Raw genomic sequence first — 25882 nt, forward strand, 5'->3', positions numbered from 1 at the left:
GCTTCAGTAGAACAGCCATTGTTTTATAGAATGGCAGGGCAGGCTTGAGCAGCTGGATGTCTTATTCTTCCTCTCATGTCTTATATTGTTACGTTATTTCATTAGGCAGAGGCATAAAGCTGTGTGGAATCAAGATCGGTAGATGTTGAGATACAGAGAAGGAATGATCTCATTGAATGGCAGATTAGCTTGAGAGGCTAAAGAACCCACATTTATTTTCCTAGAATTTCCCTTAGAATGTCAAAATCATAACTGGCCTTACTGAGCTGAAGACAAGAAATATTGCTTCCATTTCAATCTGGCGATCATTTCTATAAGAAACAGATTTCCTTTTTATTGTTTCGGTCCTTACATTTTGTTTTACATGTGCTGAACAGTTTAAAAAATAAATTGCTCAATGTGAAAATGTAATACAATTACCACTCGCTCCAGCTCTGCACTTGACAGGAAATAAGGGTTTTCTAAATGTTAGCAAAAAGTTATTTTACTTCCCCTTCATTTACTTTATTTCTGTTATGGTTCCAAAGTTCTACGGAGCGATGAGTTAGATTTGGGGAGGACAAATAAGTCTGAATGTCTACATGATGAGTTAAATCTTTCTCGGCATTGTTGTCTGAGCATCTATTATCGCCTGGAACAAGTGCTTTCAGGAAAACTCAGTTCAGGGGATTTCACAAGAGTGTAGCACAGCCCAGCTAAAGCTTCCTCCATCAGTTTAAACAGAATGGAGATTTGACAGGATCTCTTATAGGCATTTGATCCCCCTTTCCTGAGTTTCTGTACTCTGCTCTATCAAGATGTTTAATGTACAATTTGTTTAGTTCCAGTCTGTACCTGTGACAATGAAAGGAACAGGATATTTGATGTCAGAGGATGAATTAGAAGCTTTCAGAGGAGTAAAACCCTTAATATCAGCAAAATAATGAGAGAAGAGATTGCAGTAAAAATAGAGACTCTTTTTAAAATTTACTCATGGCTAGCCAGCACTTATTGCCTGCTCCTGCTGCTCTTGAAGTGAGTGGCGTGCTAGGCCATTTCAGAGGACAGTCAAGAGTTAGCAACATTGCTGTGGTTCTGGAGCCAAATGTCAGCCAGACCAGGCAAGGATAAACGTCATTAGTGACCCAGATGGGGTTTTCCTGACAAAAAAAAATAGTTTTATAAAACCAAAGGGCTTGCAGATGCTGTAAATCAAAGACAAAAATAGAAATTGCCGGAAAAGCTCAGCAGGTCTGGCAGCATCTGTGCAGAGAAATCAGAGTTAATGTTTCGGGTCTAGTGACCCTTCCTCAGAACTGGGAAATATCTTGAATATACTCTACGTACTCATCTTCAAAGGAGTTCCGAGGAAGGATCCAACATGTTAACTGATCTCTCTCCACAGATTCTGCCAGACCTGCTGAGCTTTTCCAGCAATTTCTACACATGGCAATGCTTTTATGATCATCAGTAGATTTTAACTTACCTTTTTAAACTGAATGCTGAGTTTACTTTTTATTTGCAGCTGGTGTGGCTTGGAATAAATGCGTTTCTCTTTGTGAATTACTTTAACGTGTATGAGGCTGGGGAGAAGTTTTACTACACACGAGAACTTCTTGGAGTAAGTTTGCCTTGAGATACCAATATTTTAGATGATAGTTTCTCTTCTGCAAATGCACTGTTGCTCATGTGTGTTTTTTATATTTCTGTAGTCTGCTCTGGCCTGGGCTAGAGCCCCGGCTGCATGCTTGAATTTCAACTGCATGCTGATCCTCCTTCCAGTATGTCGAAATCTTTTGTCATTCCTGAGAGGATCATGTGGGGTAAGAATTCAAATAAATCTGATTGTATAAAATGTGTGTGCTCTTTTACCCTTTTCAATATTTAACATCTGCTGCATCAGCCAAGGCACAATTCATAGCACAAAATCACCAAGTTGCTGTTGTGGATTATTTCTGTTCGAATATTTAGATTAGATTCCCTACAGTGTGGAAACAGGCCCTTCGGCCCAAACAGTCCACACCGACCCTTCGCAGAGTAACCCACCCAGACCCATTTCCCTTCGACTAATGCATCCAAACATTGCCAATTCATCTGACCTGCACACTTTTACACTGTGGGAGGAAACCTGAGCACCCGGAGGAAACCCACGCAATCATGGTGAGAATGTGTAAACTCCACACAGACAGTTGCCCAAGGCTGGAATCAAACCTGAGACCCTTGAGCTGTGAGGCTATTAACGATTTGAAATTCAATTGCTGTACCTCAATAGAAATGCATTAGCTTCTTTTTTCAATCACCCACTTAATATTGAACAATGTCCCCACCCAAATCACAGGTTATTCAAGGGCAGTTTGTAAACAATTAAAGAGGAAATTAAAAGTTGAAATTGTAAGCTGATGCTCTTTCAATAAGAGATTAGCTAACTGTTTGAAAGAGGTGAATGTGATGGAATATTGAAAGTAAATAGATGAGTGGGATTAAACTAAGTGAGTTATATAGAAGGGAACACCAATGCAGACTTATGGTGCAGTGGTAGTTTCCCTATCTCTAATTCAGGAGGCATTAGTATAAACCCCATCTGCTCCAGAGGTGGGTCATCACATTGCTGAACAGATGGGTTAGGAAGTATCTACAGAATTATTAAGATGGTTTTCTATTGTGCTGCACCATTTCAAAATGTGCATATGTGGATGCTGGAAATCAGAAACAAAACACACAAATTATGGGAAAAGCTCAGCAGATCTGGTAGCATCTGTGGGAAGAAATAAGATCTAGTGACCCGAAGGTTCTGGGAAGGGTCACTGGAGTTGAAATGTTAATCCTGATGTTTCTGCATAGATGCAGCCAGACCTACTGAATTTTTCCAGCAATTTCTGATCATGCATGTTTGAATCCAGTTTGTTTTAAAAAATAAAACAAGTTTGAGAATTGTAGCCAGAAGATCACCACCTTAATCACAGAATCCCTACAATGCAGAAAGATATCATGCAGCCCATCAACACTGCACCACCCTCTGAAGAGCATCCCACCCAGACCCCTCTCAAATCCCCACATCTGCCATGGCCAACCCAACCAGCCTACACATCCCTGCGCATGATAAGCAATTTAACATGGTCAAGTCACCTTGGATATGGGAGGACACACGCGCCTGGAATTTTGAGGTCATAGTACTAAGCACTGAACCACTGTGCCACCCAAGATTAACATTGCAGGTGGCAGGAACAAGAGAGAAAGAAAAGTCCTGACTGCCATTTTAAACCCTGATCGTAGTGTTGGTACTGAACCAAGGGGTAAACAAGACATTCACAGGCTTCTCATTGTATTATAAAGGTAGATGCTGAATATTCTTACACATAGGGTTAAAAATGAGGTCTGCAGATGCTGGAGATCACAGCTGATGAAGGGCTTATGCCCGAAACGTCGAATTTCCTATTCCTTGGATGCTGCCTGACCTGCTGTGCTTTAACCAGCAACGCATTTTCAACTATTCTTACACATACCTGAATAAAAATAAAATGTAAAATAAGAAAGTGATAAAAATAATCAAGCAATTTGCCAGTATCTCACCAAGAGATTTGGCTTTGAAATACATGGAATGACAATAAATTGCTTTATCAACAATGATGGATATGCAATACACTCAGAAGTAATTCAGGTTTGCCCATTGAAAAGAAAGATATCCTTAATGGCATAGTAAATCTCAGATACCCTGTAATGAGCTCTTTACTAAAGTGTCTCGCTAGTCAAACAAATCCAGAGTTAAATCTGCATTTATATAAGTCTGGTGTTTGTCATTTGCTATTGCCAAGAAAATTCAAAGCATTGCTTAGGCTAGTGGAATAATAAAAAAAAAACACAAGATCTCTGCTGTACTGCTTGGTTTATATTGTTAGAGGTGGCTAAAGCTGCAAGCAAAAATTATAAATTTGTGCTGCTTGATAATTTGTCAGAGCTCATTCCCATTTGAGGCATAATCATTTATCAACAGAATAACAGGAAACTCAACAAGAATCATTGGGAAAAACTAAGACCCAGCATTTGATGCTATTTATATGAGCTTGTACATTACTCTACTGCCGTCAATGAGGCTAATGCAATCTGTTTAAACACTCATCTGTCACAGTGTCTAGTAACATCTGTTTTAATTTAAAGTGCTGCCGAAGACAACTGGACCGAAATATTTCCTTCCATAAGCTGGTAGCTTACATGATTGCCCTCCATACAGGTAACTTAAACAGTTTTCTTACACTATTGTAATTTATTTCCTGAATTCAAGAAATCAAATAAAATGTACTAGAAAAGTTAATTTTTTGGGAGGATTAAAAGCAAAAATATTCAAAAATCAGAAACCTTTGGATATAATCAAGCAACATTGTAACTATTCAAATGCTTTACGCCAGAGTACAGTACTGCAAGTACTTCACTGATTCCCCTCTGGAAATTAGTTCAGTAATGCCAGTACTTGAAAGCACTGTCTGTATGCATGTGGTCTGTTTGTGTGTACAATCAATAAAGTCACCTCTGCACAAAACATGAATATAATCATGATTGTCTTATGGCAATAATGACATTTCCAGATTTATAGGGTTTTATCCTAATTTTGGGTAAATTTTGGAGAGGTAATATCAGTGAAAGTGTCCCTGTATGCTAACCTAAATAATTGACATTATTAAAGCTAATAATTGAATCACTCAGTGGCATAAGTAGAACTGAGCATGTGGGCATTAGTGCAATGTTAAAAAGAGAAGAAGCTATTCTGTTAAAAGCCCATCAACCTGAACTATTGGCCTCAAATTGATTACCTCATTAACAACCTCTCCCTCTTGCCATATGACATCCCAAAGTCTGGGCATTGTACATTAAGGTCCCAGACTGCATGTATTTACACCTGGTGCTCCTTCAGGTTGTTCGTTTGACCAGTTGCCTGGCAGGAAAAGAAACTAAAGCACGTTAGTGATGCCTATTATTAGGTTCACCAGGACTCTGGCCCTGGAAGGTGCTTCAGCTGTTATTGATCTCTCCTGCCCTCTTTCAAATTCTTCGTTAATAAGGGATCATACATTTGGTTTCCTCTCCATAGATACTACTGAGTTTTTCCTGCAGTTCTGCTTTTCTTTCAGATTTCCAGCATTTGCACTATTTCTCTTTTATTAGACATAATCATAGTCTCTCTTCACTTTTTTCAGATCCTTTAGGAGATTCTAAAAGGAGTGATATCATTAAAAATGGGAGAGGATAATATTTTTCTCAAATATAACAAGTTTAAGGTTAACCTTAAGAAGAGTTGGGAATGTGACAATGACATTGTTGTAAAATACAATTAATACAAATCTAAAGCAGTAATACTTTATCCGAAAAAGATTAGTACAATGCATCCTAGACCACAAGGGATCAGACCGTGTCATGCTGACTATGGTTAAAAATTAGCTGATACAATTTTTCTCAGATTCAGAAGCATGGTTTAAGTTGACTCTATTGGCCATATTTTAGTACACAACCTCTTTGAACAATAAAGTAATAAAGCAGTTTTGTTTATCTCCTACATATTGCAGCATTTTAACAAGGTTATAATGGATGCTCCATCACTTCCTTTACAGCCATTCACATCATTGCACATCTGTTCAACTTTGAACGATTTATGACAAGCCAAGGATATGAAAATGGAACACTTGACAATGTTTTGTCTAAACTTGGAAATGATGAAAGCTATCTGAATCCAATTCGAGACCCAAACACGGTAACCTGTAACTTCCTTTTGATATCTAATGAAGTCATTATACATTTCGGTTAAATTGCAAACATTGTTATAGTTGCACTAATTTAAAAAGTATGATAGGATTTCCCACAATCTACATTTTACATCTTCTATACTTATTCCTGATGTGTGGACATTGTTGACTAGGCAGACATTTATTACCATCCCTAATTTCATTGGAGAAGCCAGTGGTTAGCTGTCTTCACAAACTGCTGTGTTCCATCTGCTGTTGGTACACTTATGGTGGATAACATAGGACTTTGATCGAGTGTGAAGGTATGGCATTGTACTTTCAAGTTGGATGCTATGTGGTTTAAAATATAACTTGCAGTGCAGTTTCCATGCATCTGCTGCCCTTGTCGTGGCGATAAAGGTTGTGGGTTTGGAAGGTGCTGTCAGAACAGCATTGTGAGTTAGTGCTGTGAATCTTGTAAATGTTATATGCTGTACAGTGATGGAGGGAATGAATGTTGAAACTCAGATGGGATGCCAATCAAAGGCTTTTTTGCCCTGCACAGTGTCAAACTTCTTGTTGTTGGAACTGGGTCCATTCAAGTAAGAGAGAAATATTCCAATGCACACCTGTCTAGAGCTTTTAGATTCTATCTTGTTGGAGATGATCATCACCTGGTACTTGTGTGGTGCGAGTGATATTTATCACTTATAAGCCCAAGCCTGGATATTGCCCAGGTCTTGCTGCATTTGGGCACAGACCGCTTTCATATCTGAGGAGCTGCAATTGGTGCTAAACATTCTGTGAGCATCAGTGAACTTCCCCACTTCAGACTTGACGATGATAGGCCAAAACAGCTGAACATGTTTTGGCCAAGATCACTGAACAAATGAACATCTAAAATAGGAGAAGTAAACTATTCAGCCTTTCGACATGGTTCTGCCATTGAAGAAGATCATGACTGATATGTTTTATGTTTTGAACTCTGTTGCCATATCCATCCTGATAACCCATGATTCCTTTGCCAAAAGGAATCTTTTTTCCTCTGTCTTAAAAAAACTTTAAGAATCTCACCTCTACTGTCTTATGAGTCAGAGAGTTCCAAAGTCACAGCCTTCTGAAAGAAAAATATCCTCCTTCCTCTGTCCTAAAACAAAGGCACCACATTTTAAAATGATGCTCCCTAGTTCTGGATTGATTGACAACAGGAAACAACTTATCCACATCCAATTTGTATCACAATTCAGGATCTTATCACTTCCATTGGATCACACCTCAGTCTCCTAAAGTTCAGCAGAACAAAGCCCAGCCATTATATCCCCTCCTTGTGAAACACGCTTATTCCAGGGGTATCAAACTAGTAAACGTATTGTGAATTTCCTCCAAGGTAGTTAAGGAAAAGCTGGATAGGGTTTGACTTCTTTCACTGGAATGTAATGAGGTGGACAGTGTCCTTGTCGAGTTTTATAAAATCATAACTGGCTTAGATAAAGTGAATAGAAAAATTCTTTTTCCTAGACTGGGGGAGTCCAAAATCAAGTAGCATATTTTCAAGATGAGACAGTAAAGATTTAAAAAGGAACTGAGGGGCAAAATTTTCATTTGGAGGTTCGTTCATGTGTGGAATGAACTGCCAGAGGAAGTGATAGATTCAGGAACAGTTACAACATTTAAAAGACATTTGGATGGGCACATGAATAGGAAAGGCTTAGAGGGATATGGGCCAAGTGCTGCCAAATGGGACTCGTTTAGTTTGGGAAACTTGGTCTGCACAGATGAACTGGACCGAATGTTCTGTTACCATGTTATATGAGTCATCGAGTCATAGATTCTTAAAGTCACACAGCATGGAAACAGAATCTATAAAGTTGATTAACAAAGATCTCCTTGCTGTGAAGAACTGCAGTAAATATTCACTGTCTGCCAACACCTTTGCCATGATGGCATTGAGTATTCATGTCAAAAATATCCATACAGACAAAAGGTGTCATTGTAGAACCCTAGCAGCCTTCTTCATGCCCAACTCAATGGTTGAACTGAGCTCAATTTCTTGCTCACCGTGTTTTCATGTTCGGTTATTACACTTCCTGAAACACCCAAGTTTCTCTTTCATTTTAATGATCAGTCAAGGTGTTGGGTTTTTTTTTTACATTGTTTACAAACTTATTATGTTTCCTTTCCAGAATCCCACTAAAGTCGCATTCACAACCCTGGCTGGACTGAGTGGTATTGCCATCACTCTTGCTCTGATACTGATGATAACAACATCAACAGAAATTATCAGGAGATCATACTTTGAGGTTTTCTGGTATACTCATCATCTTTTTGTGATCTTTTTTGCTGGACTTGTGATCCATGGAGTTGGGTACGTATTGTATTTGTAAATTGTCTACCATTTACACCTACTGGCATGCCATCTTTCTAATTTCAGCAAATGTGTTTCAGATAACATCAAGAGAGCAGCAGACTTATAAGAATAAATGCTAAATTACATTTTGACAAAAAGTATTAGCAGATCTGTTTCCCAATCGTAGCAATGTGCAAAACACCATTGGCTGCATGATATGCTAAAAACACAATCCAAAATGCACCAATTCTATATCAGAAATTTCACTGATTTGTTACATTTAAAAAAGGGAAAAAAACTCTGACAATCGTGAAATGCTTCATAACTCCTACTGTTTAATGAAGGCTGTTAAGTGTACTTATTGTGGCTGCAGCTCTTTCAGAATTTTGTAGATAACCACAGAGTGCACACACCTACTAGCCTGCTCCTACATTCATTCACTACTGTCACATGTCAGATAGACTTGCAGCAAAGTGTTCTTGACTGGAGAAAAGGTTCAACAGTGTTTTAAATGAGTAAAATAATGCAGATCTGAAATAAAATAGCGTTACACTCCTCAGTTTCTTGGTGTTCTCCACAATAAGAGTTGTCACTCTCACCTTGGATCCTGCCAAATCATTCCCAAGAACAAACTGTAATTCCTGGAACTGACATTCTGTCAATCACACCACTATAACTGCCCAGTCTTAAGTTGGCACTCCAATCTGATCTTACATAGGGGAATGCTAAAATTCTGGCCATCTGTCCCACAAATGATCACCTGCTCAGGTAACAGATCAGAAAGAGGACATATTTGCTCATCAGCAACTGGTTAGATCCTGCATCTCTCAAAATTATAACATCTTGTCCTTCTTGTCCCCCTGTTCTTTCTGAGTAAACTTCACACAGGGGAATTCTTTGTAGAGATCAGGTTCTAATTCCATAACCAGCCCCTACCTAGGCTGTGCACTGTCCTGTAGCTCCTCCACTTTTCTTGGGGTTTCCTTTACTACCTTCACTAATGCCACTGGCTTTTCTATTACCACATCTTTTCCCACAGTGCCTTTCTTTAACGGCCTGCACTGTGACTTTACGTGTCCCACTTTCCCACAGTGGAAACACTTAAGGCCTTTCACCTCCTTTCCACCCTCTTGGTCTTCTTTTTTATCCTGTGGTAAAATCTTACCAATGCTTTTACTCTTGGTAGAGTAGTGTAGGATCTCCCCTTCTCCCAACTTCTATCCTTTACAGGACAAAATTCTGGCTAGAAGCTTGTCTTATACACCAAGATGTACTCACCGGCTAGTTCTGCTGCCCTTCTCACTTCCTGTTATTCCATGTGAGTTTTTTAGATTAGATTAGATTACTTACAGTGTGGAAACAGGCCCTTCGGCCCAACAAGTCCACACCGACCCGCCGAAGCGCAACCCACCCATACCCCTACATTTACCCCTTACCTAACACTACGGGCAATTTAGCATGGCCAATTCACCTGACCCGCACATCTTTGGACTGTGGGAGGAAACCGGAGCACCCGGAGGAAACCCATGCAGACACGGGGAGAACGTGCAAACTCCTCTAGCAGAATAATCTCTCTTAGAGCCTCAAATGTCCTATCTATTTTCAAAGCATGCACTCATCCATTAAATTGAAGATGTTTAATTCTTTCAAACTCAACCTAAGTCTGACCTGGTTCCTTCTTTGTGTTCCTGAATCACTATCTATATGCTTCTGGTACCAATTCATAAGCACTTCAAATAGCCTGTTTAACCTCTTCATAATCTCTTGACACCTCATCTGACAATGCAGCAAATACCTCACTAGCTCTTCCTACCGATTTAGTCTGAACTAGCTTTACCCATAAATCATCAGACCACTCCATCTACCTTGCTAATGTTTCAAATGAAATAAAGAAAGCTTCAATATCTTTCTCAAAATGTGGCAGAGTTTTGACATATATATATCTCTATCACTACCTTCTCTTTTAATCTCCATCCTATTAACTTGACTTTGCTGACTAAGTCACAACCTCTCGAGTTCAACTTATCTTTCTCTTTTCCTTTCTCTCTTCCTCTGTTTATCATCTAACAGAATTTTCCTCAATTGTAATTGAAGGTTTTCTACCTCTACTGCATCTGTCATTTTCTCTGATACACCTATGTGTTTGAGTAATCCCTTTATCATTTCAACTTTACTTTTGTCCTTGGTTAAACACAAACTTAACTTGTTAATTTTAAAACTATGGTCTTTTGCTTTCCTTCTAAACTTTCTTGGCAAATTCGAGAATCATGTTCAAATCCCAGAGCCTCTTTAGCAATTTTAAGAGCCACCTCTCTCACTTTTAATTTAATCAACCACAAGTCACCAAAATTAAAGAAATTGTCTCACCTGCATTTTATTTAAAATGAGGACATTAACCTGCAAGCGTTTAAGTCTGCTGGGAGTTTTCATACCCCCACATCTATTCAAAACTGTTTAAACCAGTTCAAATCACAGACCTGAGCCTCCAAACTGTTACAACACAGGGTAAACCTACCTGCTTAATTTAACACCAGCACCACAAGAGATTTATCCCACGCAGTAATCTGTAAAAAATTGAGTAGCCAAGAACTAAGTAAAAATTAACAACTTTATTTCATAAAACATAAGAGAATAATTAACTAACCACTATTTACAATTTCTTTCTGTAATCTATCTTTTACCTTCCCTTCTATAATACTAGCCCAATAAAACTCCCAATTAAGTGTTACAAAACAACATTTCTTATCTCAAAACCAGGCAGCTATAGGTTCTTGTCTTTGGATTTTCCTGCGTCGTCTTTTCTCCTTGTTGGGAATTTCTGCATCACAGATACCTTTTTAAGAGAGCTCATTTTTCATGCAGTCTATTTACATGCTGGGCTTGTCAGTTCTCCTCTCAACTGTTCAATTTCCCCCGATCTTGTACTCCAGAGCACCAGATTGTGTCATTGGCTTTTAAGATTGTCAATTTACCCAATTCAGACTTAATTGGAAAATGGCATTTTTATCGGGGTATAATTTAAACTGATTGGCCAGATTCAAATTTGTTTTTATCTCCAGGCAACAAAATACTCTAGTTGTTCAACCCAGTGTTACATTGCTGCCTTATTGAGAACACTTTGTGCTGTATCCAATAGTTCTGCTGCTTCTAACTCTCTTAAAGGTACACCCACATCTTCAAAACAGTAGAAAGTGCTGGATAAACTCCACAGCATCTGTGGAGACAGAAAAGAATTATTATCTTGAGTCTGAACACGTCTTCATCCCTCTCCACAGATACTGCTGGATCCTTGAGGGTCTCAGCACTTTTTGCATCAATAGTATTTCATATGCTGACACTTAATTTTTTAAAAAGTTCAAAATCTCTTTAAAACTTTTTTACAAAGGAAATATTTTGTGCTTCAACCAACAGGCGAATCGTTCGTGGTCAAACAGAAGGCAGTCTACACAACCATAATGCTACCTTTTGCAGGGATAAGTATATGGAATGGGGGAAAATCAAAGAGTGTCCTGTGCCTGTTTTCTCAGGGAATCCTCCAATGGTACATCTGTCTTTGCATCACTTTTCGATGATAATATTTAGTTGAGAGAATGCAATCACATTGAATTGTTTTTGCTATTCTAACTAAACTAATTGATCTTCTTTACAGACATGGAAATGGGTGGTGGGCCCCATGTTCTTGTATGTTTGTGAGAGACTTGTGCGGTTTTGTCGGTCCCATCAGAAAGTTGTAATCACAAAGGTAAGCAAATGTTCAATTGAAGTTTATTTGATCATGTCTAGCATTACCACAAATATTTTCTGGCGAAAGTGAGGACTGCAGATGCTGAAGATTAGAGTCAAGAGTGTGGTGCTGGAAAAGCACAGCAAGTCAGACAACATCTGAGGAGTAGGAGAATCGATGTGTTGGGCAAAAGCCTTCCTCAGGAATGAGGCTGGAGCCTTGGGGGTGGAGAGATAAATGGGAGGGCGGTGGGGCTAGGGGGAAGGTAGCTGAGAGTGCAGTGGGTGGATGGAAGTGGGGGTAAAGGTGATAGGTCAGAGGGGAGGGTGGAATGGTTAGGTGAGAAGGAAGATTGACAAGTGGGACAGGTCATAAGGCGGTGCTGAGCTGGAAGGTTGGAATTGGGATAAGATGGGGGGAGGGGAAATGTGGAAACTGGTGAAGTCCACATTGATGCCCTGGGGTTGGAGGGTTCAAAGGTGGAAAATGAGGCACTCTTCCTCCAGGTGTCGGATGGTTAGGATGTGGCAATGGAGGAGGCCCAGGATCTGCATACCTTTGGTGGAGTGGGAGGAGGAGTTGAAGTGTTTGGCCACACGGTGGTGGGGTTGGTTGGTGCGAGTGCCCACAGATATTCTCTGAAACGCCCTGTAAGTAGGCATCCTGCCTCCCCAATATAGAGGGGACTGCACCGGGAGCAACGGATACAGTAAATTACATGTGTGGAAGTGTAGGTGCAACTTTGATGGATGTGGAAGTCTCATTTAGGGCCTTGGACGAAGGTAAGGGTGAGGTGTGGGCACAAGTTTTGCAATTCCTGTGGTGGCAGGGGAAGGTTCTGGGAGGGGAGGGTGGGTTGTTGGGGGTGGGGACCAGACGAGGTAGTTGCGGAGGGAACGGTCTTTACAGAAAGCGGATAGGGGTGGGGAGGGAAATATATCTCTGGTGGTAGGGTCCATTTGTAGGTGGCGGAAATGGCAGAAGATGATGCAATGTATATGGAGGTTGGTGAGGTGGAAGGTGAGGACCAGGGGGGTTCTGTCCTTGTTGCAGTTGGAGGGATGGGGTTCGAGGGTGAAGGTGCGGGAAGTGGATGAGATGTGATTGAGAAGAGAGAAAGAGAAAGGACAGAAAATACATCTTTAAATAAGACAAAAAAGGGACAAATAATACTTGACAGCATGTGATATGTACATACAATGTACTTTCTCATTCACACTGAAGTTGCAACATTTTATATTTAAATATAAAATTTCACAAAATGTTTCATAGCAGTGTTATGATCAAAATACTGTGTGTCCTTTTTTGGCCAACTGTCAGATTGGGTCAGATGACCAAAAACATGTTCAAAAGGTAAATTTAAGGAGTTTCACTCAGGAGGTCTGAGAGGTAAAGAGGTGAAGAAGTTCAGGAAGGGTATTCCAGAGATTAGAGTTTGGGCAATTGAAGGTATGACTACCACTAACAAAAAATTGGGGTCCTCGAGAAGCCAGGATTAGAGGACACTGGTATCTTGAAGGGTTCTGGGCTGAAAGAGATTACAAAGATAGGGAAGAATGGTATGGAAGGATTTGAAAACAGGAATTAGAGTATTAAAATCAACACATTGTTTGTTTGGGAGCCAAATGAGCAAAGGAATGATAGAGGAACAGGTAGCAGAGCACTCTCAGACAGCAAGATGGAGAATAGAATGTGGGAAAGCAGGAAAGAGTCCATGGCAATTACAAAGTTTACATGTAACAAGGATATAAACAAAGGATTCAGTAGCAGATGAGTAAAATAGGAGAAAAGTTGGTAATGTTATGAAAGTGGAAATGAGCATTTGCCTCAAAAATGAAAAAGGTAACTGATCTTGGGATCAAGTGTGACAACATTGTCTGAATGGACTGAATTTTCTCAGACTTCTGCCTGTTTTAACTAAACAGAAGTTTACGTGAAGACTGAGATCAATCGCTTCAATTTTGCCAATATTTAATCATAGAAAATTTGTTCTCAACCATTACTAGATATTGGATAAGTAGTCTGATAAGTTAGTCACAGTGGTAGAGCTGGGAGTTTTGTACATGTGAAAACTAACTCTGTGCTTTCAATATCACCAAGGGCAGCACACAGATGAGAAATGTTTGGGGCCAAGATTAGATTCCTAGGAGACTTCAAAGGTAACAAAGTAAGAGTGGGAGAGAAACAATTGGAAACAATTCTCCAGTTGTGGTTTGATAATAAGAATATAACCAAGTGACAGCTGTCCCACTCAGCTGGACGGCAGTGGAGAAGTGTTGGAAGAAGATTGTATGGTCCATTATGTCACAAACTATGTACAGGGTTCAAAGATAAGAAGGGAAAATTTACTCATCTCAGTCACACCGGATGTGATTTGAGATTTTATTGTTCAATATATCATATTGATAAAGGAGTCAAACATTCATATGCTGGGAAGGATGAAAATGGATTTTAAACAAAATAAACAAGGCCTTTGGAGAGGAAGGAGACATTGGAGATGGTTTTAAAAGACAGTGCATTTTGAGGATTTTTTGAGGAACAGGGTGATAACAGCAGATTTAAGGGAGAAAGAGACACACCTGAGGGAGAAAAGCATTAATAATTTTGGACAACATGGCAACAAAGAGGAGAAGTTGAGCTGTCAGCATTTTAGTGCAGATAGAGTGCAGAAATTAGTCCCCATGGACAAGATTCACTCAGAGAAGGATTGAGGAAACATGGGAAATAAATGAGAGGAAAAGGTGAATCCAGGGCCAGCCAAAGGGAAATGTTCTAGAGGTGGTTTGGCCTCTGTGGGCTGGTTGAAGGAATGGACATGTTAGAGGCAACTATAACAATGGTCCTATGAAAGGCAAAACAAATTCTCAACTGGTAGATTTATGTTACAGAGGATTTTATGTAAGGGAAACAAAATTAGGCAGGAATTGCTTGCTATTGTGTTTAATTGTACACTCATTTGCCATTTGCTCAAAGTTGTTTCTCTTCACAGGTTGTTACCCATCCCTCTAAAGTGCTGGAACTGCAGATGAAGAAGCGAGGTTTTAAGATGGAGGTCGGTCAATATGTTTTTGTCCAATGTTCAAAGATTTCAAGGTTAGAATGGCACCCCTTCACATTGACTTCCTCTCCAGAAGAAGACCACTTCAGCATTCATGTGAGAATAGTAGGAGACTGGACAGACAGCTTGTTCAAAGTATGTGGTGGAGACCAAAAGGAATTCCGAGAAGCATGGAAACTCCCCAGGTGAGGGAACTCACAATCTGGATTCATCGACTTAGTATTATTTCTGTTTGTCTTTATGATCTTTTCATAATTACGGTATACATTCCATAAGTTATTTGAAGTTTGATTTCCCCAAACTGCCACTCCCAGTAAGAAGCTGCTGTGTGAACGGGGATTAGATTCCTGGGAACTGAATTCCCAAGTTTCCCTCATCATGCAGGTTGCTGCCTAGTCAGAACACTGATGATAGGGCTATTCCTATGGATTCTGGGTTTGTCAGTTTTACTGACACAAAGGAGGGGTTTTAATTTACTCCACTCAGTGGAAACTGGGCAGAGAGATTCAAAATGTACAGGCTCCTTTTCCCTACTCAGAGTTGAGGTGCTCACCAGAATTAAGCCTGCAGCTTATTAACAGATCCCCTGAAGTAATGGTAATGGTCTGCTGGGCTGGGTTGGGCAGCCAGTTTGACTAGAACTACTTGCCTCGTATTCAGCAGAAGACTAGAAATGTAAGCAAAATGACACAATCCTTTTATTCTCAACAACACAACGAAGCTGGACCTCTGCTCATCTGAACAACCCCTCCCTCTGCCCTGCACCCATTACCAAATCCACAAAACCTCTTCATTCACTCAACAACCTCTAAACACCTCTGTACTTACCTGAAAGCTGGAGGACAGTCCTGAGATGTTCAATTTTCTCCTGTTGGCAACAAGCTCTCCACAACCCTTTGAGTTGTGGGATGCAATTAATGGAGATTGGCAGTATGTTAATGAGGCCAGGGTCAAACCCAGACCTACAGCTCAAACCCAGCTGAGCGTGCTTCATCTCCCCTCCACAGATATTCCCGAGCAGGATGGTTAACAGCACTTCTGAGTTTTCCAATCAGCAATTAAAGTTCACATTTCAGATCTCTGAAATATGAATATATGCATTAAATCTAATTCTCATATGTAATAACTCCGCCACTGACATTAGTATAGCAGAATAAGACACATTTGTCAAAGCTTTTCCCCTTGCACTGATCAGGACAATTCACAAGAAATACCACAATAAAGGGAAAACATATTTATACTACTTGATAAAGGGGTCCTCATTGGTTGCGCAAGTGGATTCTGATTGGTCGATGCATTGCCATGAAGTGTTCATTACTTAAGGATAACCAGCAATTAACTGCCAAGCTTTGTTTGAATTCTAAACCAGGCAGGTTGACTCTGAATGGTCAAGGCATTGACCTGACAACTAAATCAATTTAATTGAGTTGAAAGAGATGTAGTGTGCATACATTTTTTTTTTGTCTGGGAAGAACTGGACCCTTTATTGATACATGCACATTCCAGTAACAGAAATGCTCCCCATTACAAGCTCAAATGACAATCTTAGAGTGGCACTTCTTTGCACATCCAGGATTATTAACAAATGTTATGATCATGGAATCACACCTAATGTTTGACACTGCATTACAGGGTCTGCTAGTGCAGACTGTTTGGTTATGGTCAGTCCAGGTAGTTCTTCTATAATGCAATGATTGCATTCTTGTGCAACTCCACATTATAGAAAAATCAGGCTTTAGAAACAGCACGTAAAGTGTTGGCGATATAATTGCGTTCAGCCAACACAAGTTTTAAAAGTTTGTGCTTCAGAAACAGTGCCCCCAATTCATCAATCACGTTATACTGATTTTGCTTTAGGAGAAAGTGAGGACTGCAGATGCTGGGGATCAGAGTTAAAAATGTGTTTATCCAAACCAACATTATAGCAGACCAACCTGTACCTTGCTTCATCCTTACCTTGATCCACCCATTTTTGAAATGCACCTCCTACATGCCGAGTATAACACCAGCACTGAAATGCATAAACTATATTATTAAATAGCATGAAAGGCAAATTTCTTTTTATCTTTATGGCAGTATCCTGTTAGTGGTGAATATCACTTATATTGTTCTGCAAATTAGCAATATGAAGCAGCTAGCGATTACACAAACTTGTGAGCTACCTTACATTTCCAGGGTAATCTGAGGCAGACGGGGTGCTTTTCACAACCAAAATGATGGTGTATGATATTGTATAATATATTCATAATGTTGTGTGATATATACTGAGAAATGGTCTGTTCAGGATAGCAATTATCCTGCAGGATGGCTTTGATCCCCAACATCAAGTATACAAAAATAGAAATTGCTGGAAAACTAGCAGGTCTGGCAGCATCTGTGTCAAGAAATCAGAGTTAGCGCTTCAGGTCCAGTGTGCCCCGTTCAGGAGAAGTATCACTGGATCTGAAATGTTAACTCTAATTTCTCAACATAGATGCTACCAAACCTGCTGAATGTTTCCAGCAATTTCTGTTTTTGTTTCTGAGTTCTCACATTGGCGGTTCTTTTGGGTTTTTTGTGTCAGCATCAAGTATGTTGTTTTCTGTCTATTTTGGTATTTCTTACAAATTGTCCGGATGAATGTAAAATGAAATGTTTTGACAAGACCTGAGATTTTTTTCAGGAATACTCATGACTCTGAAATTATTCTGTCAAATACATTGACCAATGTATTTTGTGAAATCTCTCTTTCCAGCTTTTTATCAGAGATGCTAATCAATCAAAACTTTCTCAGCACTAACTTGTCCTTTTATCCTTTGGGAGACCCTGTTAACAGTTGGGATACTTTATTATCAAAGAGATTACAATTACAAGCAGGATTACTTTTTAACATTAACTTATTGTTTCAGTATTACAGTTGATGGTCCTTTTGGCACAGCCAGCGAGGATGTGTTTCTGTATGAAACTGCTGTCCTTGTTGGGGCAGGGATTGGAGTTACTCCTTTTGCATCTATCCTCAAATCGGTTTGGTACAAATACACTCACTCTGATCCCAATCTGAAACTGAAAAAGGTAATGATATCAGAAACGCATTTACTGAAGGAGATTCATTTTGCTTGCATGAATTGATTATTGAGATGTAACTGATATTTGGTTTTGATTCAAAGGCTTAGAACTTAAACAAAAATAAAAACAGGTCTTAAGGCACAGTAAAATACAACAACAGAAGTAAAAGAATAATGTACAGCAAGGATCTTGAGTTCCTGCAAAATTATCAGGCCTAGAAATATGATTGCGCAATACAGGCAAACAGAAGATGGGCTGCTCACATGCATCTTCCCTCAGGCTGACACAATGCCTGTTCCCTACCATCTATTCTTCCTATTTTATTATTAGTGGCATGTAGCCAGTTGGAACAAAGGGTCTGGATTCATGCCAGGATGTAGCAATCTGGAACCAAACCCTTAAGGCTCTCAAAATTGTGGTTACACTCAAAAAATACCAACAGCTTTTCACCTCCTGTAGTAACTGGGGATATAATTGGAATACTAGGAGACACAAACAAGTACAGACTGGGACTAAGGGCAAGTACAAAGCTGTTTCATAATGATTCTTATATTTAGACTCAGATGCAGTTGAGTTTCTGGGTTAAGCTTCTTCATCTATATTTGGTGTAGGCATTGACCTTTATGGTGAATTGAGAGCATGACTGGTCATATGACTGGTCTGAAGGAAGGAAATTGAATGGGGGCAGCAAGGACAGTTTTATATGGATTGTGGGACAGATGGTAATTACTGTTTGTGAGAATATGAGGAATAGTAAACATCTCCAAGTGATTTGGATAACTAGGAGTATTGGTGGTTGATTCTTCTCTTGATCTTCCTCCACTTCATCCTCCTCCTCTTATATGTCTTGTTGCGCAGGTAAAATAGGATTGGCACCTCATTATTAGAAATTAAACTTCAAAAAGCAAATGACAAAAAGTCAGACAATGATTCAGTTCTGTGCTGTATAACTCCTCCTGAATAGTCCAAGAGGTCCAAACGACTTGAGTACATCATTAGTCATTAGATCATGAGTTTTGTTGATCATGGTTTTGGAATAGCATGACCCTCATTGTAAAACAACACTGCCATAGGGTTTAGGTTCCTAAGAAGAGTGATGAGCCATCAGTAAAGAAGATAGACTATTGACTCAGTAGTCAACCTGTGATCTGATAGTTTAGCTGGAATAAAGATAGTGTAGATGAAGACTCATCAGTGACAGCATAATGCACCTAGCAAACATTTAATCCCCAACGTAGAGTGAGAAAGGGGAGAGATCTCTAACCCTAGGTCTCTGATTTTGGGAAAATTTTCTAACCCAGAAAGTTTGGCAAATTCAAAATCATCTCAGGATGCCTGCTGCCTGACTACCATCGAGTGCAATCAAAAGGAAAATTGGGCCAAGCATTTCTAAGCCTGGATGGTCAGAAATAGAGCAGGTCATATATTTTGAATAGTTATTGGATTGGAACAGATAAAAACTGGTCAGTCGATGTAATTTCTAATCCTAAGCCAGTTTTAGATTAGATTCCCTACAGTATGGAAACAGGCCCTTCGGCCCAACCAGTCCACACAGACCATCCGAAGAGTAACCCACTCAGACCCATTCCCCTCCAACTAATGCACCTACCACTATGGGCAATTTAGCATGTCCAGTCCACCTGACCTGCACATCTTTGGACTGTGGGAGGAAACCAAAGCAAACCCACGCAGACACAGGGAGAACGTGCAAATTCCACACAATCAGTCATCCAAGGGTGGAATCAAACCTGGGACCCTGGTGCTGTGAGGCAGCAGTGCTAACCACTGAGCCACTGACCCACCATGCCACCCTTTAAAGAATGCTTCCTGTTGTGGGACAACCCAGCACTAGGATCATACAGAATGCCCACAGTGTAGGAACAGGCCGCTTACCCCTTCCAGTCCACACTAACCTCCAAACTGCACCCCACCCAGACCGACCCCCTACAATTCCTATAGTTAACCCACCTAGCCTGCATATTAGCATGGCCAATCCACCCTAACCTGTGTATCTTTGGACTGTGGGTGGAAACCAGAGCAGCCGGGGGAAACCCAAGCAGACACAGGGAGAACATGCAAACTTCCCATGGACAGTTGCTGAGGCTGGAATTGAACCGAGGACTCTGGTGCTATGAGGCAGTAGTGCTAACCATTCGAGTAACGATAAAAATAATAAAAAGAAAATGTTGGTAGGCTGATGCATTTAGCCTGATTGAAGCTGAGGAATCAGCCCAGAATTCCCACTAACAAATTATGTTGGGTGGGGAGAGGGAGGCAAGAGTAATTAATCACAAAGAATAGGAAGGTTTCGGGGTCAGCTCCTAGTTCTCTGGGGCCTGCAAAAATAATTGAAAACCTACTTTTTAACACCACTTTCTCTTCCCTTACAAAAAGACTGCACATATTCTCATTGAGATGATTGATTGGCTGACTCACTGCCATGGAAAAAACAATGGGAAACTGTAGGAATCTGATGATTCACAAAAACCAAAAAGCTGTTGGTAATAGCAGAGTATGGATCATACTCAAACACTCCATGCTTGCAAAACCCAAATCAAAATGTTCGTTCTTAGAAGTAATTCTGTAGTTGCGTAATACTGTTGCTGAACAGTCTTGAGTGGGCTAACAGCAACGCTAACAATAAATTTAAGATTATTAGGCAATCTCATAACATGGCTCATTAATGCTTGCTAGAAGTGACCTATTTTAATTTGCAAAGATCCATTCTTGCCAAAAACCAAAATATGTTAATATCTTGTCCCTTTACTCAATTACCTGGAAGTATGGGGTGTACAATAGAATAGAATCACTACTGTGTACAAGCAGGCCATTTGACCCATTGAGTTCACACCCACTCCCCTACCCTATAACACTGCACCTCCCATGGTTACTCCACCTAACCTGCACAGTATGGGGCAATTTAGCATGGCCAATCCATCTAACCTGTACATCTTTGGATTGTAGGAGAGCACCCAGCTGAAACCCACACAATGTTCAAAACTCCACACAGATAGTCACCCGAGGATGGAATTGAACCCACGTCCCTGGTGCTGTGAGACAGTAGTGCCAGCCACTGAGCCACCTATGCTGCCCGGAGTCTAGAGAGTCCATTGCTCCCTACTGTGTTCTCCATGGTCATACTTCAATTAGTCAAGTTGCCAAACTATCAGCAATCTCTACTCCAATAGTAGAAATAGTTCTGGTCATTTGAAATTTGACTACCTTCTCTTGCTGAATACAAAACAAAAAAGCTTCTGCTAAATGTCTTTCTTTTCAGCAACACACTCTTATTTTTCAACTTGGAATATGTATTCAGTTTTGGGTACAAAAAAACCACCACAAAAGAGACGCAAAGTAGTAACATGAAATATTTAATTACAGTTAAAGCCAGAATCACCTGGTCAATGTAAGTGTTCATTATGCTAATAAGGAGAACATGTGCATTCCAGATATAGTAAGAGTTAGTCCTTTCTCCAAGTGACAGTTAGACTTTATAAGAGAGGAAGGGGGCACCAAACCATTACAAATCTTCTTGAGCATTCAACAGTTCTGTGATATAGAATTCTACATCTGGGTCTTCTCAATAATTTGAAATGATGGTTTGTGCCTCAGGGACAAATAAAATGGCAGGACATAATTTGTGAATGGGTAGTTGGAAAGGTAAAAGGAGTTGGAGGGAATTGATCTATATTCTCCTCTCAGATCTACTTCTACTGGCTATGCCGAGAAACAAGTGCATTTGAGTGGTTTGCAGACCTCCTCCAGTCACTTGAGTCACAGATGCTTGAAAGAGGCAATGCAGATTTCCTGAGCTACAACATCTACCTCACTGGATGGGATGAAAATCAGGTAATTTTTTATTGTTATTGTTAACAAACTAAGCCAGCAAGCTTCATCATAAAGGTCTGATCAAAAAAGGGACAGATCTGGACTCTTGTTCATTATTTCCTTTGCCTTCTAATGATTAATCTGCAGTTGGAATGCATATTGTGCCAAAGGAGATCCTTAATGGTTCATTGGGCTTCATAGTGCTAGCTGCACAGAGAGGGAAGATTCTGGACCTGATTTATAACATGTAAAATAGCCGATTTCAGTCAGGGCAGCAGGATACATTTCAACATGCCCCAGCATTCTGGATCTTTGCAAAGGGAAGTGCAGCTAGGTTTTCTGCTAAAGGTGTCCATCCAGGCATAAATTGTCATATGTCAAATAGCATTGCCTCTGACATAGTACCACTGATTAAAACTCTATACAATTCATCTTTCAGTTGGTCATGAATTTTACTTGTGGGAAATAATTTGATGAGTGCATTTGTGTATGAAGCAAATAAAAACATAATATTTGCCAGATATTTGGGCTCACAAAAGATTTGCTGAAAAAGATTAATAAGGTATGTGCCAGAAGTATATTTGTTTACACCTCGTACTTATTTTGTTTAATTTATTATTGTAAAGGTTATGGTCAGGAAGAATATTGAAAAAATATAAGTGGCTAACTAGTGATTTGTTAATGGATAATGGCATGGCAGATGGAATATAAAGTGAATAAATGTGAAGTGATTCATTTTGGTAGAAATCAAAAAAAGTAGACAGAGCATTTCTTATACTGAAAAATGTTGGGAAGTGCTGATGTCTAAAGGGTATCCTTGTTTCTGAATTACTTATAAACTAGGGTGCATGTGCAGCAAATTATCAGAAACCTAGACATAGTGAAAGGGAACAGCAGTCGGTTTTTCAGGTCTTCAAGCCTGCTTTGCCATTCATAATAATCATCACTGATTGTCCAATTCAGCAGCCTGTTTCTGGTTTGCCCCCATACCATTTGATCTCTTTAATTCCAAGTGCTGTATCCAACTCCACTTGAAGTCAAACAATGTTTTGGCGTTGACTGCTTTCTGTGGTAATGAATTCTAGAGGCTCATTATTCTCTGAATGAAGAAATGTTTGCTCATCTTAGTCCTAAGTGGTTTACTCTCTATCCCTAGATTGTGATCCCTGGTTCTGGACTCCCTGTCTTTTGGAACATCCTTCCTGCATCTCCCAGCTTAGTCCTGTTGCCGAGGAAAGCAAATGGCATGTCATCTTTCAGTGCATAGTGATTAGAATGCAAGAAGAAAGATGTCCCACTGCAGTTGTTTAGAACTTGGTGAGGCAGCACCTGGAATATCATGTACAGTTTTAGTCTCTTTATCAGAAGTATACAGTTGCCACAGACAGCGAGCAAGAGAAGTTCAACATACTAATCTTTCACATATCAGGATTGTCTTATGAGGAGAGATTGAAGAAACTGCGCTGATATTCTGCAGAATTTCAAAAAGTGAGAAGTGATCCTATTGAAACTTAACAAAATTCTTATTGCACAAGAAAGGCTAAGTATGGCTGGGATGTTTGGTGAGCAAAAACCTAAGAGATAAAGTTTCAGAATTAGAGGCAAACCATTTAAGTCTGAGTTAAGGAGGAATTTCTTCACTCAGAGTGGTGAATCTTTGGAATTCTCTACCCAGATTACTGTGAAAGCCCAATCATTGAGCATGTTCAAGACAGAAAAGTTTCAGGATAAGAATGACATCAAGCAATATGGGAATAGTAACAAAACATGGAGTAGAAGTAAATGATCAGCTATGATCTGTTTGAATGGTAGAGCATATTTGATGGGCTGAATGGTCTATGTTGCTCATATGTTCCTATGTAACAGGAACATATGAGCAACATACGTTTGTACAGGTTTAAAGCTGAATGTATAATTGTAGCAAATTGTTTAGTGATTCTGACATTGTGGATAAATTCAATGTTTCACTAAGAAAAGTTCTATTTGGCTATCAATTTCAAACTTACCCAAGTATCACAGAATTGAAAGTTTCTATTGATCCAGTCAGTTATCTTCAACATTTTTTCTGCTAATGATAACTGGTACATTTTAAACAACAATAAACATCCATATCGAGCAAATAACTGGTCACATTATAAAAATATTATGAATCATAGAATCTTTAGGACTTATACATTTAATGGTAAGGTCCTGAGGAGTTTTGCTGAACAAAGAGACCTTGGAGTGCAGGTTCATAGTTCCTTAAAAGTAGAGTTGCAGGTAGATAGGATAGTGAAGAAAGCACTTGGTATGCTTCCCTTTATTGGTCAGAGCATTGAGTATAGGAATTGGGAGGTCATGTTGTGACTGTACAGGACATTGGTTAGGCCATTTTTGTAATATTGCGTGCAGGACTGGCCTCCTTCCTATTGGAAGTATGTTGTGAAACTTGAAAGGATTCAGAAAAGATTTACAAGGGTATTGCCAGGATTGGAGGATTTGAGCTATAGGGAGAGGCTGAATAGGCTGGGACTGTTTTCCCTGGAGCATTGGACACTGAGGGGTGACCTTATAGAGGTTTATAAACTCATGAGGGGCATGGACAGGATAAATAGACAAGGTCTTTTCCCTGGGGTAGGGGAGTCCAGAATTAGAGGACATAGGTTTAAGGTGAGGGGTAAAGATTTAAAATGGACCGAAGGGGCAACTATTTCACACTGAGGATAGTGCGTGAATGGAATGAGCTACCAAAGGAAGTGGTAGAAGCTGGTACAATTACAGCATTTAAAAGGCATCTGGATGGGTATGTGAATAGGAAGGGTTTAGAGGGAAATGGGCCAAGAGCTGGCAAATGGGACTAGATTAGATTAGGATATCTGGTCAGCATGGACGAGGTGGACCGAAGGGTCTGTTTCCATACTGTATATCTCAATGACTCTATGACCGTACAGCACAGAAAGTGGCCAACTGACCAGTTATCTGTGTGTCCATTCCTTAAAAAACACATCTGATTTAGTTCCAGTAGCAGACCTTTATCCCCACAACTCTCCTAATAAATCATCATTTCAATGGGTGGCATGGTGGCACAGTGGGTTGTGCTTCAGCGGGTCAGTGTGGACTTGTTGGGCCAAAGGGCCTGTTTCCACACTGTAAGGAATCTAATTTACCTTTTGAATCCCCTGTGCAATATCATCACACCTTATACCATCCAGATAAATTACAGAATCATAGAATTTAACAGTATAGAGGGAGGCTATTTGATCATCATGTCTGTACTGGCTCCCAAATGAGTTACCCATCTAGTCACCTTCTTCAGTCTGACCTCCATAGCCCTCTAAATTTATCATTTTTAAATAAGGAGCTAGCTCTCTTTTATCCAGATCACTTTCCTCCTATTAAGAGTCAATAAAAATATCAATCATCCAAAATCTTTAAGTATCAATTGTAGAAACTGCAAAAATTTGCAACCTCTTAACCTTGTGTGTCAATAAGTATTGTAGAATAGACTGCAGAGGCTTGGAAGTCATCAATTAATTAATGTTTTTCTTGGAACTCATGATTTGGAGATGCCGGTGTTAGACTAGGGTGTACAACGTTAAAAATCACACAACACCAGGTTATAGCCCAACAGGTTTATTTGGAAGTACCAGCTTTCGGGGTACTGCTTCTTCATCAGGTGGTTGTGGAATATAAGATCATAAGACAAAGAATTTATAGCAAAAGTTTCCAGTGTGATGTAACTGAATTTATACATTGAAAAAGCCCAGAATTGTTGCTAAGTCTCCCATCTTTTAGAATGAATGTGTGTGTGTGTGTGTGTGTGTGTGTGTGTGTGTGTGTGTGTGTGTGTGTGTGTGTGTTGCAATGGGATCACTGTAGTATGACATGAACCCAAGGCCCCGGTTGAGGCCATCCCCATGGGTACTAGTTCGAAGAATGCATAATAATGTTTGAATGTTGAAATTGTATTTCTCCTTATGGGACAGACTAGAAATAGGGAATAGCTTAAAAAATAAGTCATCTCACTTTAAGATAGAGCTGAGGAGGTTTTTTTCCCTCAAAGACGGTTAGTCTGTGAAATTCTCTTCCTGGGAGGCTGAGATGTAGATTCTTGACTGACAAAATAGTCAATGGATATCAGACATAGACAGGAAAGTCAAGTCCAAAATCAGATCTTAGTAAATGGCAGAGCAGAACTAAGGAGTAAATGG

At 39.8% G+C, this 25882-nt stretch overlaps 1 protein-coding gene across 1 annotated transcript in view; it reads left to right on the top strand.

Moving 5' to 3' along the window:
- Positions 1-25882, top strand: part of LOC132820754 (cytochrome b-245 heavy chain-like) — a 43810-nt gene that overhangs the window by 8929 nt on the left and 8999 nt on the right. The window contains exons 2-11 of the mRNA XM_060833040.1: positions 1505-1600; positions 1692-1802; positions 4135-4207; positions 5580-5719; positions 7874-8055; positions 11449-11578; positions 11687-11779; positions 14751-15004; positions 17708-17870; positions 21567-21713. Of these exons, the coding sequence (XP_060689023.1) occupies positions 1743-1802; positions 4135-4207; positions 5580-5719; positions 7874-8055; positions 11449-11578; positions 11687-11779; positions 14751-15004; positions 17708-17870; positions 21567-21713 (1242 nt within the window). The 5' untranslated portion in view covers positions 1505-1600; positions 1692-1742. The remainder of the gene's footprint in view (positions 1-1504; positions 1601-1691; positions 1803-4134; positions 4208-5579; positions 5720-7873; positions 8056-11448; positions 11579-11686; positions 11780-14750; positions 15005-17707; positions 17871-21566; positions 21714-25882) is intronic.

Source organism: Hemiscyllium ocellatum, chromosome 12 (genome assembly GCF_020745735.1).
Source record: "Hemiscyllium ocellatum isolate sHemOce1 chromosome 12, sHemOce1.pat.X.cur, whole genome shotgun sequence".
Lineage (NCBI taxonomy): Eukaryota > Metazoa > Chordata > Chondrichthyes > Orectolobiformes > Hemiscylliidae > Hemiscyllium > Hemiscyllium ocellatum.